General features: G+C 36.4%; 1 protein-coding gene across 3 annotated transcripts in view; it reads left to right on the top strand.

The window, feature by feature from the left end:
* ednrbb (endothelin receptor type Bb) overlaps nt 1–14901 on the top strand; it is a 35077-nt gene extending 20176 nt beyond the window's left edge. Inside the window, exons 3-9 of one of the 3 annotated variants that reach the window (XM_073913323.1) lie at nt 503–615; nt 834–1038; nt 2807–2947; nt 3328–3461; nt 5347–5455; nt 11686–11893; nt 13932–14554. In XM_073913323.1, the coding sequence (XP_073769424.1) occupies nt 503–615; nt 834–1038; nt 2807–2947; nt 3328–3461; nt 5347–5455; nt 11686–11853 (870 nt within the window). In that variant the 3' untranslated portion in view covers nt 11854–11893; nt 13932–14554. Of the gene's footprint in view, nt 1–502; nt 616–833; nt 1039–2806; nt 2948–3327; nt 3462–5346; nt 5456–11685 lie in introns of all 3 variants that reach the window. The other 2 variants (XM_073913322.1, XM_073913321.1) reach the window with 2 other exon arrangements.
* Nucleotides 14902–15518: the final 617 nt, after the last annotated feature.

Raw genomic sequence — 15518 nt, 5'->3', positions numbered from 1 at the left:
ATGGAGACAAAACAGTCATCTGGGAATAACCGACCTTAGATTGTCATGACTGACCAATCAGAATAGAGTATTTCAGACAGCCGTGAGATAATATTCATTCATTCATTCATTTTCTTGTCGGCTTAGTCCCTTTATTAATCCGGGGTCGCCACGGCGGAATGAACCGCCAACTAATCCAGCAAGTTTTTTACACAGCGGATGCCCTTCCAGCCTTAACCCATCTCTGGGAAACATCCACACACACACACACTCATACACTACGGACAATTTAGCCTATCCAATTCACCTGTACCGCATGTCTTTGGACTGTGGGGGAAACCAGAGCACCCAGAGGAAACCCACGCGAAGGCAGGAAGGACATGCAAACTCCACACAGAAATGCCAACTGAGCCGAGGATCGAAACCAGCGACCCAGCGACCTTCTTGCTGTGAGGCGACGGCACTACCGCGCTACTGCCTCGCCCTGAGATAATATAATATAATGTATTGTTATGTTGTGCAGATTCTGGCGGTGGATTGGCCATTCGGGGTGGTGTTTTGTAAACTGGTGCCGTTTATTCAGAAAACTTCTGTTGGGATTACGGTGCTGAGTCTGTGTGTGCTGAGTATAGACAGGTGAGAGCAATATAGCATCAAATGATTATATTATAAATGATTATATTATAAATGATTATATATTATATTTTATTATGTTGTATCATATTATATCAAAATCTAAAAATATTTGTTGTTTATTATTTAAATATGAAATATGAAGCTGCTCTGCTCCGATTATGAGTGTTTTACAGTGTAATCTGATGTAAATCTGACTCTGAGTGTTTGTTGCTCTGCAGGTATCGAGTGGTTTCCTCCAGGAGTCGAATCAAAGGGCCGTCTTTCCCCAAGTGGACTCTTATTAAATTATGTGTAATCTGGGTTATTTCTGCATTCCTGGCTGCTCCAGAGGCTGTGGCGTTTGACCAGATCACCATGGATTACAGAGGAGAACATCTGCGCATCTGCCTGCTTCATCCTGTGCAGAACAATGCATTCATGCAGGTAAAACATGGTAAACACTGTCATTTAGAAATAAAGAAATCTTTAATTGTATATACAAAATCACAACCTCTTAATTCAATGTATACCGTTAAAATCAGATCTATTAGCTCTTCTAACTGTATATTTTCCCCCAATTTGTGTTTAACAAAGTGAAGATTTTTTTCAACATAACAGTTTTAATAACTCATCTCTAATAACTGATTTATTTTCTCTCAGACACTTTTATTCAGCCTAAAGTGACATTTAAAGGTTTAACTAGGGTAATTAGGGTAAAGTTAGGGTAATTAGGCAAGTCATTGTATAACAGTGGTTTGTTCTGTAGACTATCCAAAACAAATAATGCTAAAGGGGGCTAATAATATTGACATGTTCTCCAATATTAAAATGGCTTTTAAACAATTAAAAAATGTTTTTATTCTAGACAAAATAAAACAAATAAGACTTTCTCCAGAAGAACAAATATTAGAGGAAAAACTGTGGAAAATCCTTGAATCTGTTAAACATCATTTGGGAAATATTTGAAAAAGAAAATAAATTTCACAGAAGAGCGCATAATTTTGATCAAATATCAATATATATATATATATATATATATATATATATATATATATATATATATATATATATATATATATATCAATATATATATATATATATATATATATATATCAATATATATATATATATATATATATATATATATATATATATATATATATATATATATATGATTTTATGAAACTTTTATTGTTGTATTGCTGCTATATCTTCATGTACAATTTTTTTATGGCTTGTATAAAATTATTTAGTGTTATTAACAATTAATTAAATTAGCTGTTATTATAATTTTTTGAAATATTAATTTAATAGCTAGATTTAATAATTAGATTTATTAAATCGTTTACATTTGTTTAATATATATAGATTTATAGTTTCATAAATAAAAATATTTCCCAAATATTTAGTTTTCCATATTGATGTATAATAATATTATGTATAATTATAATAGTATGATAATAATAATGATATTAATAATGATGATAATGATGATGATGATGATGATGATGATAATAGTAATAATAATAATATTAATAATAATAATAATAGTAGTAGTAGTAATAATTATACTACTACTAATAATAATGATGATAATAATAATAATAGTAATAATAATGATATTAATGATGATGATGATGATGATAATGTTGATAATAATAATAATGATGATGATAATAGTAATAATAATGATATTAATAATAATAATGATGATAATGACGATGATGATAATAATAGTAATAATAATAATAATACTGGTCACACTTTACAATAAGGTTCATTAGTTGATGTTAATTTATGCATTTACTAACATGAACAAACAATGAACAATACATTTACAAAATACAGTTGTTCATTGTCAGTTCATGTTAACTCATGGTGCATTAACTAATGTTAACAAGCATGGACTTGGATATTAATAATGCATTAGTAAATGTTCAATTATGATTAATAAATGCTGTAGATGCGTTGTTCATGATTAGTTCATGTTAGTAAATGCATTAACTAGTGAACCTTATTGTAAAGTGTTACCATAATAATGATGATGATGATGATAATAGTAATAATAATAATATTAATAATAATGATGATGATAATAATAATAATAATAATAATAATGAGAATTATACAAATTATAAATATTCTTACTATTTTTGTTCTTCTTCTTCTTATTATTATTAAATGTTGATCAGGAGCTCTGTGTTTTCTGTAGTTTTATAAAGTGGCCAAAGACTGGTGGCTGCTGCTGTTTTATTTCGTGTTTCCGCTGTCCTGCACCGCCGTCTTCTACTCGCTCATGACCTGGAGGATCTTAAGAGTTCAGCAGTCTGCGCTCCACAAACACAGGAAACAGGTGCGTTTCTACACCTCGTCTGCATATTTCACTGGTTCGAGTCCCAGCTGGGTCAGTTGGCATTTCTGTGTGGAGTTTGCATGTTCTCCCCATTTTGGTGTGGGTTTCCTCCGGGTGTTCCGGTTTCCCCCACAGTCCAAACACATGCGCTATAGGGGAATTGGATAAGCTATATTGTCTGTTGTGAATGCAAGTGTGAATGGGTGTTTCCAAATGTTGTGCTGTGGCTGGAAGCGCATCTGCTGCATAAAATATATGCTGGATAAGTTGACGGTTCATTCCGCTGTGGCGACTCCGAAGAGAAAATGAATGAATGAATGATTTAACGATTTAATTTCTACTGTGTGACTTGATTAGCTGTGATGTGTGTGTGCTGTCAGAGGCGTGAGGTGGCGCGCACCGTCTTCTGTCTGGTCCTGGTGTTTGCTGTTTGCTGGTTTCCTCTTCACCTCAGCAGAATCCTCAGGATGATCCTCTATGATGAACGGGACCCTGACAGATGCAGATTACTGAGGTCAGAAAACAGTTTCTATGTGCTTCTCTATAAGAAATTGGTCTGTACGGGATACATTTGAGGTGCTGATTAAAAATGAAGTTATTAAAGAATGAATTTAAGTATCTTGACATAACTCTAGACACTAATTTAACATTTGATAGTCATGTTAAAAATATAAATAAGAAAGTTAAGCCAAGTCTAAACTGTTTTCATTTTATTAGAAGGTTTTTAACATATCAAACTGCAGAATTATACATGTGTAGCGATCTGACTGGGTAGGGGTGCCAACTTATAAATTTATAAGTAAAAAATAAAAAATTATATTTATAAAGTCAATGCTACATGGGATACACTAGCAGTGCAATAACCCTAGTAACCCCTTATAGAGCTAAAGACAAAATAAATCAGACTAAAAACAATAATAGGGCCTTGTTGTGGATTACCATATATATATATATATATATATATATATATATATATATATATATATATATATATATATATATATATATATATATGTATATATATAGTAATCCACAACAAGGCCCCACCAGTGCTGATATACAGCCATATCGCACTACTACGAGTGTGAAATTGCGATTATACAACAGTTTGAGGGCACAATCTTGTACATAAGAAAGAAATTTAAACACGGAGAGTCTAAAACACTTTTGTATTAGGAACTACTTTCTTCCGCCAATCAAACACATCTGCAGCTGACGTCAGAACAGCAGAAGCCATTACTAATTCACCAACGTCACTTTAGAGCTAGTGTTGGAATAATTCTCTATAGTGTAATGTGAAGCGGCGTTTCTGGTGTGTGACCCCCTTAAGGTGATGACAAAACAGCAAATTTTGAGATAAATCAGAGATAAATTGGTTAAATCCTTCCATTTTGGGCTCTGAAAATTATGAAAACTAATTGTAATATATGAAACCTTGACCCATTTGCTTAAGATTATTGAGCAAGCTCATACACGACACACAAAAAGTGAAATGAATGAGGAGACATGTAGAGATAAGGCAAACTCTAAATTAAGTAATTTTAGCATGTCAAAGTCATATTTATGTATATAAAATATATTTTCCCAACCAAAAATTGTGGCAAGTGAAAATGGCAAGTGGCTAGTAATGTTAGAAAACTTCTAGCCACAGTGGCTGGTGGTCAAAAAAGTTAATGTTAAGCCCTGTGTATTTACTATTTCCATTTTGTCCAGTTTTTCAAGTCTCCTGTGGACAGGTGTTGAGAATTAGCAAGTTTGCTAAAACACCTAAACAAATGCATTTGCTTGTCCAGAGTAATTGTGATGTCCATGTCAAATAAATACATAAATACTGTTGGAATATCAAGCCAATTCCATGCGTGTTCAAGAGAAAAGGTCCGGAGAGGTTTTTCTTCAATGTCAAAAATCGTAACAATTTATTGGATACAAATGAATAATTCGATGACAGAGCTCTGGGTTACATTACCCCAATGCAATACAAGAATTACATTCAAGAGGTTCGCAACTAACATACATTTCCTGACTTCAGCATATATACACCACCGATCTTAACAGGTGGAGTTTTGGTGTAACGTCACTTGTCAGTCATTGTTCAGTCCTCCATTGGCCGCCCCTTTTTTTTCTATAAATTCTCTGCCCAACAACAAAGCATACATCTTTCTGTGTTCTGTGTTCAGTTTTAACACTGCAAAAATGCTAATTAGTATGCACAGCACTCACCCACAACATTAGAAGTTCAGTTAATATATGACCCTTACATGACCAATACAAATAATTGTTTGATTAAAAGAAAAAGAGACAAAAATAATAAAAAACTGATTGCTATTTTACAACAATACATAAACACACACACATGCGCACACTCTTACTCACTGCTGCTGGTTTGTCTGGTGTTTCAGCACTTTTCTGGTTCTGGACTACATCGGCCTCAACATGGCCTCCATCAACTCCTGCATCAACCCAGTGGCGCTGTATGTGGTCAGCAAGCGCTACAAAAACTACTTCAGGGTAAGCCCTCTTTCTGTGTCACACAAGAGTTAATGTGTTCAAATAAATGAACTGTACTCCCAGTCACATGATTAAATGCAAAAAACTACCAGAATTAATGAGCGTTTCTTTAATCAACGCCTGTAAACGCAGCCCTGAAAGCCATTAAACGAGCATCCCATCTTCAGATTAGCTCCTCGGGCAGGTTTTTACGCACACACTTTTGTTTACAGATGAATTATGAATAGGTGTTACGTATGGCGGGAGATGGGATGTGACAGCAGGTGAACTGCGGATGCTTTTCACTTCATTCTCCCTGACAGAAGCCCAAAGTTTTGAGTTTGACTTTACACAAAAGTGACCTTGTGCACAACATTTCCATAAATCATGTATAATGCCTGGTGTTAATCTGCTCAGGCGCCTCATTTGCATAATGTTTAGCGAGAGGAGCGTTTCATGTTATTCTGAAGGTGTTTGGCTGCGGCTCAGCACGTCGGCATTGATTTCTGCCTGCTAATATCTGCTGTTTTCCTCCTAATCCACTGCGTTACACCTGCTCTGTGTCAAGGTTATTTCTGTAAACCCAAACGTAGACTGAAACTATTGATAATAACTTAATAATGAAGTAACTGTGATGTTCCTTTGAGTAATGAGTTATAATCAGTGGTGGAAAGAGTACTGAAAAATCATACTCAAGTAAAAGTACCAGTACTTGCCTAAAAATGTAGTGTACATAGTGTGAAAGTATCTAATGTACATATTACTCAAAGTATGGGTTAGTAATAATAATAATAATAATAATAATACCTTTTATTTATAGGCGCCTTTCAGAGCACTCAAGGACACCTTACAATATGTCACAGGCACATTATAAAAACAAGACAGAAGAGTAATAAAACATAGTATTAATCCAGAAAGTCATTAAAAGCAATCCTGAACAGAACGGTTTTAACCTGGGATTTAAACCTGGGAGTTCCCCTGACGAATATCTAACGGCAGGGAGTTCCATAACTGTGGTGCTGTGCAGCTAAAAGCCACCAAATCATTTCATCTTAAAGGGTAACGAAACACCAGAACACATGTATTGAGCTGTTGACAGTCGTATATGTGTCCCACACTGCTATAAACACTATTAGGACACCTATATTTCACTAAAAAGTGAAAATTGCGTTATTTCAAGCAAATTCGTACTTCCGGTTTAAAACAAATTTTTGAAGCTGCGTCACGGCCATGAGATCTTAGCGTGTATTCCAGCGTGCAGACTGGATGTCTGTACCTGGGTGTACCGTATTACGTCTCTAAATGTGCTGCATTAATGCATGAGTAAGGCTTGGTTCAAACCAATCAGCGAGCTCTATTGTGCAACTTCATTAATATTCATTACTGTTACAGTGTAGACGGCAAATAGACGCCATATTGTGTTGGCAAAACAAGCGTGAAGTGTTGCTTTCATAGTTTGCTTCAGTCAAGTTTTGTTTTCATTTTCTCTCTGTGAGAGCTCAGCTGGAGTCACGTGTGGATTAACAGTGTACGTGACGCGCGACAACAATAACTTACGTGTCTGAGGAATATTGTTTACCCGAGAGCTTTTCTCTTCTGCAAATGGAGATCCGGATTCGCTTGTAGTCTCCTCTTAATAAAGACGCGGCTCTATTTGCTGGTGATTGTTCTGTCTCTACAGATTTGGTGAGTGAGTGACCAGTGCTCTTTGTTTATTCAGTTTGTTCGTATCCAACTAAGTTAACTATTGCACCGAGTGTAAACATGTTAGCACCACAACCAAACTATTACCGTCGTGTAGGATTTTCACCGCATTTTGTGACCGGAATAACACACGCGGCTTTCCTGCAGAGTGCATCTAAGTTACAGAGAAATGCAGAGGTTTTTTTTTCTCTCATTCGCCGTGCGGTATCAAACATTGCATGAAAAATACACGCTTAGAGCAGCTCCTCGAATCAAATATCTCTTTTGTCACGAGGGACATGAATGAATTCCCTGAATGAAAGAGCCAAACTGCAGTTAAAGTCCACCATTTAATAATTTGGCAAATAATTTGATTACAGATGTCCATGTAAACACAGTCACTTTCTCCCGTGTGTGTGTGTTTTGACTCTGAAACTCAGCGCGTGCCCAAATAGACACTCCCACACCATGCCTCTTTTGCTCCTCTGACACTCCCCCCTAAACAGAGCTGGACACGCCCACTTTTCTGGCTTTTCCCAAAGTAGAGGTGTGAAAACAGCAGCTGAAATGAGGGGGTTTCATGCGCCTTTAATATGTGGAACTGACAACAGTTCAGCGGCAGAAGATCTCAGTGAGCGCCGACCAGTGAAGAAGATCAGAGAAATAATCAGGTGCCAGGTTGTGAAGAGCTTTGTAGATTAATAAAAGAATTTTATATTGTACACGATAAAAAACAGGAAGCCAATGCAAGTGAAGAAGAGTTGGAGTTAATTGCTCAGAAGCACGCGAGCGGGTGACTACCCTAGCTGCTGAGTTCTGGATTAACTGTAATCTGTGAAGTTGGTTAAGAGGGATACCAGATAGGAAGGAATTGCAATAATCAATCCTTGATGTAACCAGAGCATGCACAAGCACTTCAGTATTTTGTTCGGATAGTGAAGGGCGAAGTCTTGCAATGTTACGAAAGTGAAAAAAGGCAGATCGTGAAATATTACTAATATCCCTGCTGAAAAATCCAGTTTAAACCAGCCTAGGCTGGTTGGCTGGTTTTAGCTCGTTGATCAGCCTGGTTTTAGAGGGGTTTTGGCCATTTCCAGGCTGGTTTCCAGCCATTTCCAGCTGGTCAGGCTGGAAAATGACCAGCTAAATCCAACGTTCCAACTCCATTTGGAGCCAGGACTAGTGGAGTTTCCATGAATTGCAGTTTCAGTTACTTCTGTATTTGCTTTATGAGGGAGAGCGTGAGGTTGCTGCTTGGTTAAAAGTAGATCTTTTATCTTAAAAATTGTATCTTTTTAAATCTTCTAAAGTAGTATTAAGTAGTGAGAGTATTACAAGAGTAGTGAGTATTACGCTGTAAAAAGCTGATGCGTTTACATGTAAATTGTGGATGTGTGTAAACGTAACATTCTGTATTGCATCTAGTTATTGCCCAGCAGGCACACAACATCATTAGACGTTAACATTATGTTAGATTTAGGTCGTGATGTCAGGTGACCAAAATTAAATGTACAGTCATGGTCTAAGGACAACGTTATTTTGATGTTCAACAATGACATCAAATGATGTTGATAATTGGTTGATTTCAGGTTGTGTTGGAAAGTGACCATAATTCAACGTCGAGCCAACATCTTAAACCAACATCATATTGACGTCAAATACTGACATTTATTCAACTGAAATCCAACGTCTGATAGACGTCATAATGGTAACGTCCACACAACGTCAAGCTGTAACATCATTAGAAATTGATGTTTGGTTGATTTTAGGCCTGAAGTTGCTGTCGTCAACCTAATTTTCATTTAAAAACAAAGTGCAACGAGCCCACGACGTTGCGGTACAACATCAATCTGGCCATTTTCGTCATCATACAGTAAACATGTGTCATCTTCTCATCAGTGACATGCATCTAAACAGCCTCTAGGTCAATGCATGTGATGATTTTGGACGTCTTCTTGGACACTTTTAATGCTTCCAAACAGTTTACTGCCATTATCAATCGCTCATGTCTTGAGGTAGTTCACTATGAGGCGATTTACCTTTTAGGTGGGATTTGATTGGACAGGAGGGATTTGATTGGACAGGAATTACAGAACTGATTTTTCTAATACCAAAATAATGAATAAAAAGAGTGAGGCTATGGCCAAAAAAATAAATTAATTAAAAAAGGGTGATTGCTGAGAGTGCAAGCAGCTGAGTACCTTTATTCTTCTGTAAAGTTGGCCATTTTAACAGTGGGCTCAACTGAAATCTGCTCCATTTGGATCCGGGACTAGCGAAGTTTCCATGAATTGCAGTTTCAGTTACTTCTGTATTTGCTTTACGAGGGGAACGGGAGGTTGCTGCTTGGTTAAAAGTAGATCTTTCTAAAGTAGTAGTAAGTAGTGAGAGTATTACAAGAGTAGTGAGTATTACGCTGTAAAAAGCTGATGCATTTAAATGTAAATTGTGGATGTGTGTAAACGTAACATTCTGTAGTGCATTTAGTTATTGCCTAGCAGGCACCTAACAACATAAGACGTTAACATTATGATGGACGTTTAGGTCGTGAAGTCAGGTGACCAAAATTAAATGTATAGCCAGCGTCTAAGGACAACATTATTTGGATGTCCAACAATTACATCAAATGACGTTGATAATTGGTTGATTTTAGGTTGTGTTGGAAAGTGACCAAAATCCAACGTCGAGCCAACATCTTAAACCAACATCATATTGACATTTATTCAACTTAAAATCCAACGTCTGATAGACGTCATAATGGTAACGTCCACACAACGTCAAGCTGTAACATCATTAGAAATTGATGTTTGGTTGATTTTAGGCCTGAAGTTGCTGTCGTCAACCTAATTTTTATTTAAAAACAAAGTGCAACGAGCCCATGACGTTGGGGTACAACATCAATCTGGCCATTTTCGTCATCATACAGTAAACATGCGTCATCTTCTCATCAGTGACATGCATCTAAACAGCCTCTAGGTCAATGCGTGTGATGATTTTGGACATTTTCTTGAACACTTTTAATGCTTCCAAACAGTTTGCAGCCATTATCAATCGCTCATGTCTTGAGGTAGTTCACTATGAGGCGATTTACCTTTTAGGTGGGATTTGATTGGACAGGAATTACAGAACTGATTTTTCTAATCCCAAAATAATGAATAAAAAGAGTGAGGCTATGGTCAAATAAATAAACAAATTAAAAAAGGGTGATTGCTGAGAGTGCAAGCAGCTGAGTACCTTTTTTCTCCAGAAATCTGCTCCATTTGGATCCGGGACTAGTGGAGTTTCCATGAATTGCAGTTTCAGTTACTTCTGTATTTGCTTTACGAGGGGAACGGGAGGTTGCTGCTTGGTTAAAAGTAGATCTTTCTTAAGTAGTAGTAAGTAGTGAGAGTATTACAAGAGTAGTGAGTATTACGCTGTAAAAAGCTGATGCGTTTACATGTAAATTGTGGATGTGTGTGTAAACGTAACATTCTGTAGTGCATTTAGTTATTGCCCTGCAGGCTCACAACATCATTAGACGTTAACATTATGTTAGACGTTTAGGTCGTTATGTCAGGTGACCAAAATTAAATGAATAGTCAGCGTCTTAGGACAACATTATTTTGATGTCCAACAATGACATTAAATGATGTTGATAATTGGTTGATTTTAGGTTGTGTTGGAAAGTGACCAAAATCCAACGTCGAGCCAACATCTTAAACCAACATCATATTGACATTTATTCAACTGAAATCCAACGTCTGATAGACGTCATAATGGTAACGTCCACACAACGTCAAGCTTTAACATCATTAGAAATTGATGTTTGGTTGATTTTAGGCCTGAAGTTGCTGTCGTCAACCTAATTTTCATTTACAAACAAAGTGCAATGAGCCCTTGACATTGGGGTACAACGTCAATCTGGCCATTTTCGTCATCATACAGTAAACATGCGTCATCTTCTCATCAGTGACATGCATCTGAAGGTCTCTAGGTCAATGCATGTGATGATTTTGGACGTCTTCTTGGACACTTTTAATGCTTCCAAACAGTTTGCTGCCATTATCAATCGCTCATGTCTTGAGGTAGTTCACTATGAGGCGATTTACCTTTTAGATGTGATTTGATTGGACAGGAATTACAGAACTGATTTTTCTGTGTTTCTAAATGAGTAAAAAGAGTGAGGCTATGGTCAAATAAATAAATTAATTAAAAAGTGTGACTGCTGAGAGTGCAAGCAGCTAGGGACGCTAGGGACAGGACTGATTGTCCCCATAGACAAGTATAAATATAGTAGTGACTGCAGGTTGGAGGACAGTAGTGGAGTAAAAGTACTGATACTGCAGTAAAAATATACTCAGGGGAAAGTAAAAGTCCACATTTATAAAACTACTTCCTGAGGAAAGCTACTCTGTTTACACTAAATGTTTAAAAAGTCATTTTTACATTAAAGCTTCCCTTTAAATGAAATGACCTTAAACTAAACTGAAATGTACAGCAAATCTAAGAAATGGCACTGAAATAAAAGCATGCACAAAAATAAAAAGTGCAAAACTGTAGTAATCTTGCTCTGTGTTCTCTGACAGGAGGCTCTGTGGAGATGCTGCACAAGGTCAAAGGTCACGGAGAGTTTGGTGAGGTCAAAAGTCACGGAGCCGCCGACTGACCACAGCGACTCCAGCAAACAAGAGCAAACGTCTGGTGACAGTCAGAGAAAGAGCTTTATTAAGAGCGTTCCCTGTCTGAAAACATGAAGTCAGACGCAGATGCTGTATATTTACTGTTCTTGCTTTTGTAAATACTGTTTTTTTTTTTACAGTTGAATTAAGTGCACTTTCCAAATAGAGTTTTTATTTTGTATTAAATCTCTAAAAACATTTAGTTAATTGAATTTAAATGAACTAAAAGCAACTGTGGTCATTTTTTACTTATTTTGAATCGATGTAGCCACTAAAATAACTAAAAAATAGACATAAAAGCATGAAAAAATACTACACTACCTGACAAAAGTCCAAGTTTTAGGAACAACAAATAATAGCTTGACTTCTAGTTGATCATTTAGTAATAGAAGGGGCTTATATGAAAGGTAAAGGCCTCTAGATTACACTTATTTGACCAAAATAAAAAATGATCATGCCTTGATTTATAATGATTTCATCAGGATAGTAAGCTCTGACTCTGTTTAGACTAAAGTCTTGTCACTGAACAGCTCTAATGTCCAGTATAGAATATAAAGTCCTGCTGCAGTGGAGACAGAATGAATATTGTGTCTGACTCCATCATGAGCTTGGAGGACTGCCTACTGTTTTTTTACTGTTGCATTTTCCAAATAGGGTTTTATTGTGTATTAAATCTCTAAAAACATTTAGTTAATTGAATTTAAATGAACTAAAAGCAACTGTGGTCATTTTTTACTTATTTTGAATCGATGTAGCCACTAAAATAACTAAAAAATAGACATAAAAGCATGAAAAAATACTACACTACCTGACAAAAGTCCAAGTTTTAGGAACAACAAATAATAACTTGACTTCTAGTTGATCAGTTAGTATCAGAAGTAGAGGCAAAGGCCTCTAGATTACACTTATTTGACCAAAATAAAAAATGATCATGCCTTGATTTATAATGATTTGATTAGGACAGTAAGCTCTGACTCTGTTTAGACTAAAGTCTCATCACCAGGGCCGGAGTGGGACTCATTTTCAGCCCTGGAGTTTCAAACCAGACCGGCCCACCTCAGTTCACGACTGATTCCAATTCAGTTTCTAATGGCACTATCACGTCTTTTTCAAGAAAACTGCTGCTTTAGAAATTCAAATGTTCAACAGCCCTAACAGTATTATATGTCTTAACAATAAAATCGAAAAAAAAAAAAAGATTTTACACGGGAGAATCGATCCCGGGTCCGTGACATTGAAACGCAATGTGCTTACCACTGGACCACATTGGCGCAATTATAATGCAAGTAAAAAATAACTAATGACTTGCGACCCCTAAGACACAGCACTACTTTCTTTTGATTGCTCAATCTTTTTCTCCTATTTTTAGATTTCTGATCAAGTTATGTCAGATTTATTAATGTAGTGAATCATTTGATTTTCATTGAGCAGGTGTATTATTCATTTTATTCGAATTATTTTATTCACTAAGGTGCCGCTGTTTGGGGTCGATAGTTACATTACATCATCATCATTAACGTTAGTTAACCTGCAGGCTGCATTTTTCTCACGGGGCTGCGAGAAAATAAATAAAAAGAGCGGCGCTGCGGCAAAATAATGATTAAAAAGAGTAAAGCTATGGTCAAATAAAAAAATAGAAGAAAAAAGTGTGACTGCTCAGAGTGCAAGCAGCTAGGGACACCGGCCCTCGCGGCCAAAAAACAGACCGGCCCACCTGGAATTCTCCCGGTCCTCCCGATTAGCCAATCCGGGCCTGCTCATCACTGAACAGAAATGATGTCCAGTATAGAATGTAAAGTCCTGCTGCAGTGGAGACAGAATGAATATTGTGTCTGACTCCATCATGAGCTTGGAGGACTGCATACTGTTTTTTTACTGTTGCATTTTCCAAATAGGGTTTTATTGTGTATTAAATCTCTAAAAACATTTAGTTAATTGAATTTAAATGAACTAAACTGGTCAACAACATTATGGAGACGCTTTACTTTTAGCATTGGAGTATATCGAAAATGCCCAACATTTTTACAGACTCTAAATCATGCTTCCAGGTTATGGAATCTTCAACGAATGATCATCCTTTGATTGATTATATTTTAACAAAGTTCACCAACTACAAAATCAGTTTTATCACATCATTTTTTGCTGGATTCCAGGACATGTCGGGCTTTCAGGCAATGAGCGAGCTGATGCAGCTGCTAAAGATGCTTTGAAGCAAGTAGTGAACAAATGCCGAATTCCTCCATCAGAGATGAAACCTTTTATCGAGGCTTACATTTTAAACAAGTGGCAAAAGGAATGGGATGCATTAGAAAACAATAAACTACATGAAATCCAACCTGAAGTTTCACACAGAATTTTAAGACATTTTAAGAATCGATTTGATCAAGTAGTTTTTACCAGATGTCGTATTGGGCTTACGAGAATAACACATGGTTTTTGTCTCCAAGGTGAAAACCCCACTCAGTGTTTGTGCTGCAAAACACATTTTACTGGACTGTCCTGCTTTTACTGATTCCAGAAGCCTTTTTTTATGAAATGAACTCTTTAAAGGACATTTTTGACAAAGTGAAACCAGAAAAGATTTTAGAATTTTTTATCATGTATTAACACAAAAAATCTTATTTAATTTATGTTTTATTTTGTTTGTTGATTTTTAAATTGTATATTTATTGTTGAAAGATTCTTGCCATGAAGATAGCCTTGGTTGCTGACATGGCATTAAATAAAAAATACATTGCATTACATTTAAATGAACTAAAAACAGCAGATATGTCTTAAAAGCAACTGTGGTCATTTTTTACTTATTTTGAATCGATGTAGCTACTAAAATAACTAGAAAATAGACATAAAAGCATGAAAAAATACTACACTACCTGACAAAAGTCCAAGTTTTAGGAACAACAAATAATAACTTATTATTATCAAAGGCCTCTAGATTACGCTTATTTTATCACAATAAAATATGATCATGGCTTGATTCTGAATGATTTCATCAGGACAGTAAGATCTTACTTTGCTTAGACTAAAGTCTCATCACTATGAAACAATGTCCAGTATAGAATATAAAGTCATGCTGCAGACACCTCCCTCACCACCTGCGTCCTGAACCGTTAAATTCACGCCAAAGGCAGCAGAATAGAGAGGGAATTATTAATGCTCATTAAATCTGACACCGCCCAGAACCCCCCCCCCAAATGCTCAATAATGTTCATGTCTGGTGACTGGGCTGGCCAATCCTGAAGCAGCAGCTTGACCTTCTTTGCTTTCAGGATCTTTGATGGTGAGGCTGAAGTATGAGAAGGAGTGCTATCCTGCTGGAGAATTGTCCCTCTCCTGTGGTTTGTGCAGCACAAGTGTCTTGATACCTCAGGCTGTTGATGTTGATCATCCACTCTGCAGATCTCTCGCACTCCCCCATACTGAATGTAACCCCAAACCATGATTTCTCCTTCACCAAACTTGACAGATTTCTGTGAGAATCTTGTGTCCATGCTGGTTCCAGTAGGTCTTCTGCAGTATTGGTGATGATTGATGCAGATCAACACATGATTCAGCAGAGAAATCCACCTTCTGATAATTTTCCAAATGATCAACCAGAAGTCCAGTTATTATTATGTTGCTCTTACAACTGAGATCGACGACAAGACTTTGGTCATGGCATTGAAGAATCACCACAACAGATTTATTCAAGTACACTTTACTATAGAATGGATCAAAAACACTGTAGTAATTTATATTAA

Source organism: Danio rerio, chromosome 9 (genome assembly GCF_049306965.1).
Source record: "Danio rerio strain Tuebingen ecotype United States chromosome 9, GRCz12tu, whole genome shotgun sequence".
Lineage (NCBI taxonomy): Eukaryota > Metazoa > Chordata > Actinopteri > Cypriniformes > Danionidae > Danio > Danio rerio.
Note: the sequence above shows the minus strand (reverse complement) of the source record. Positions and strands in the feature narration are given on the sequence as shown.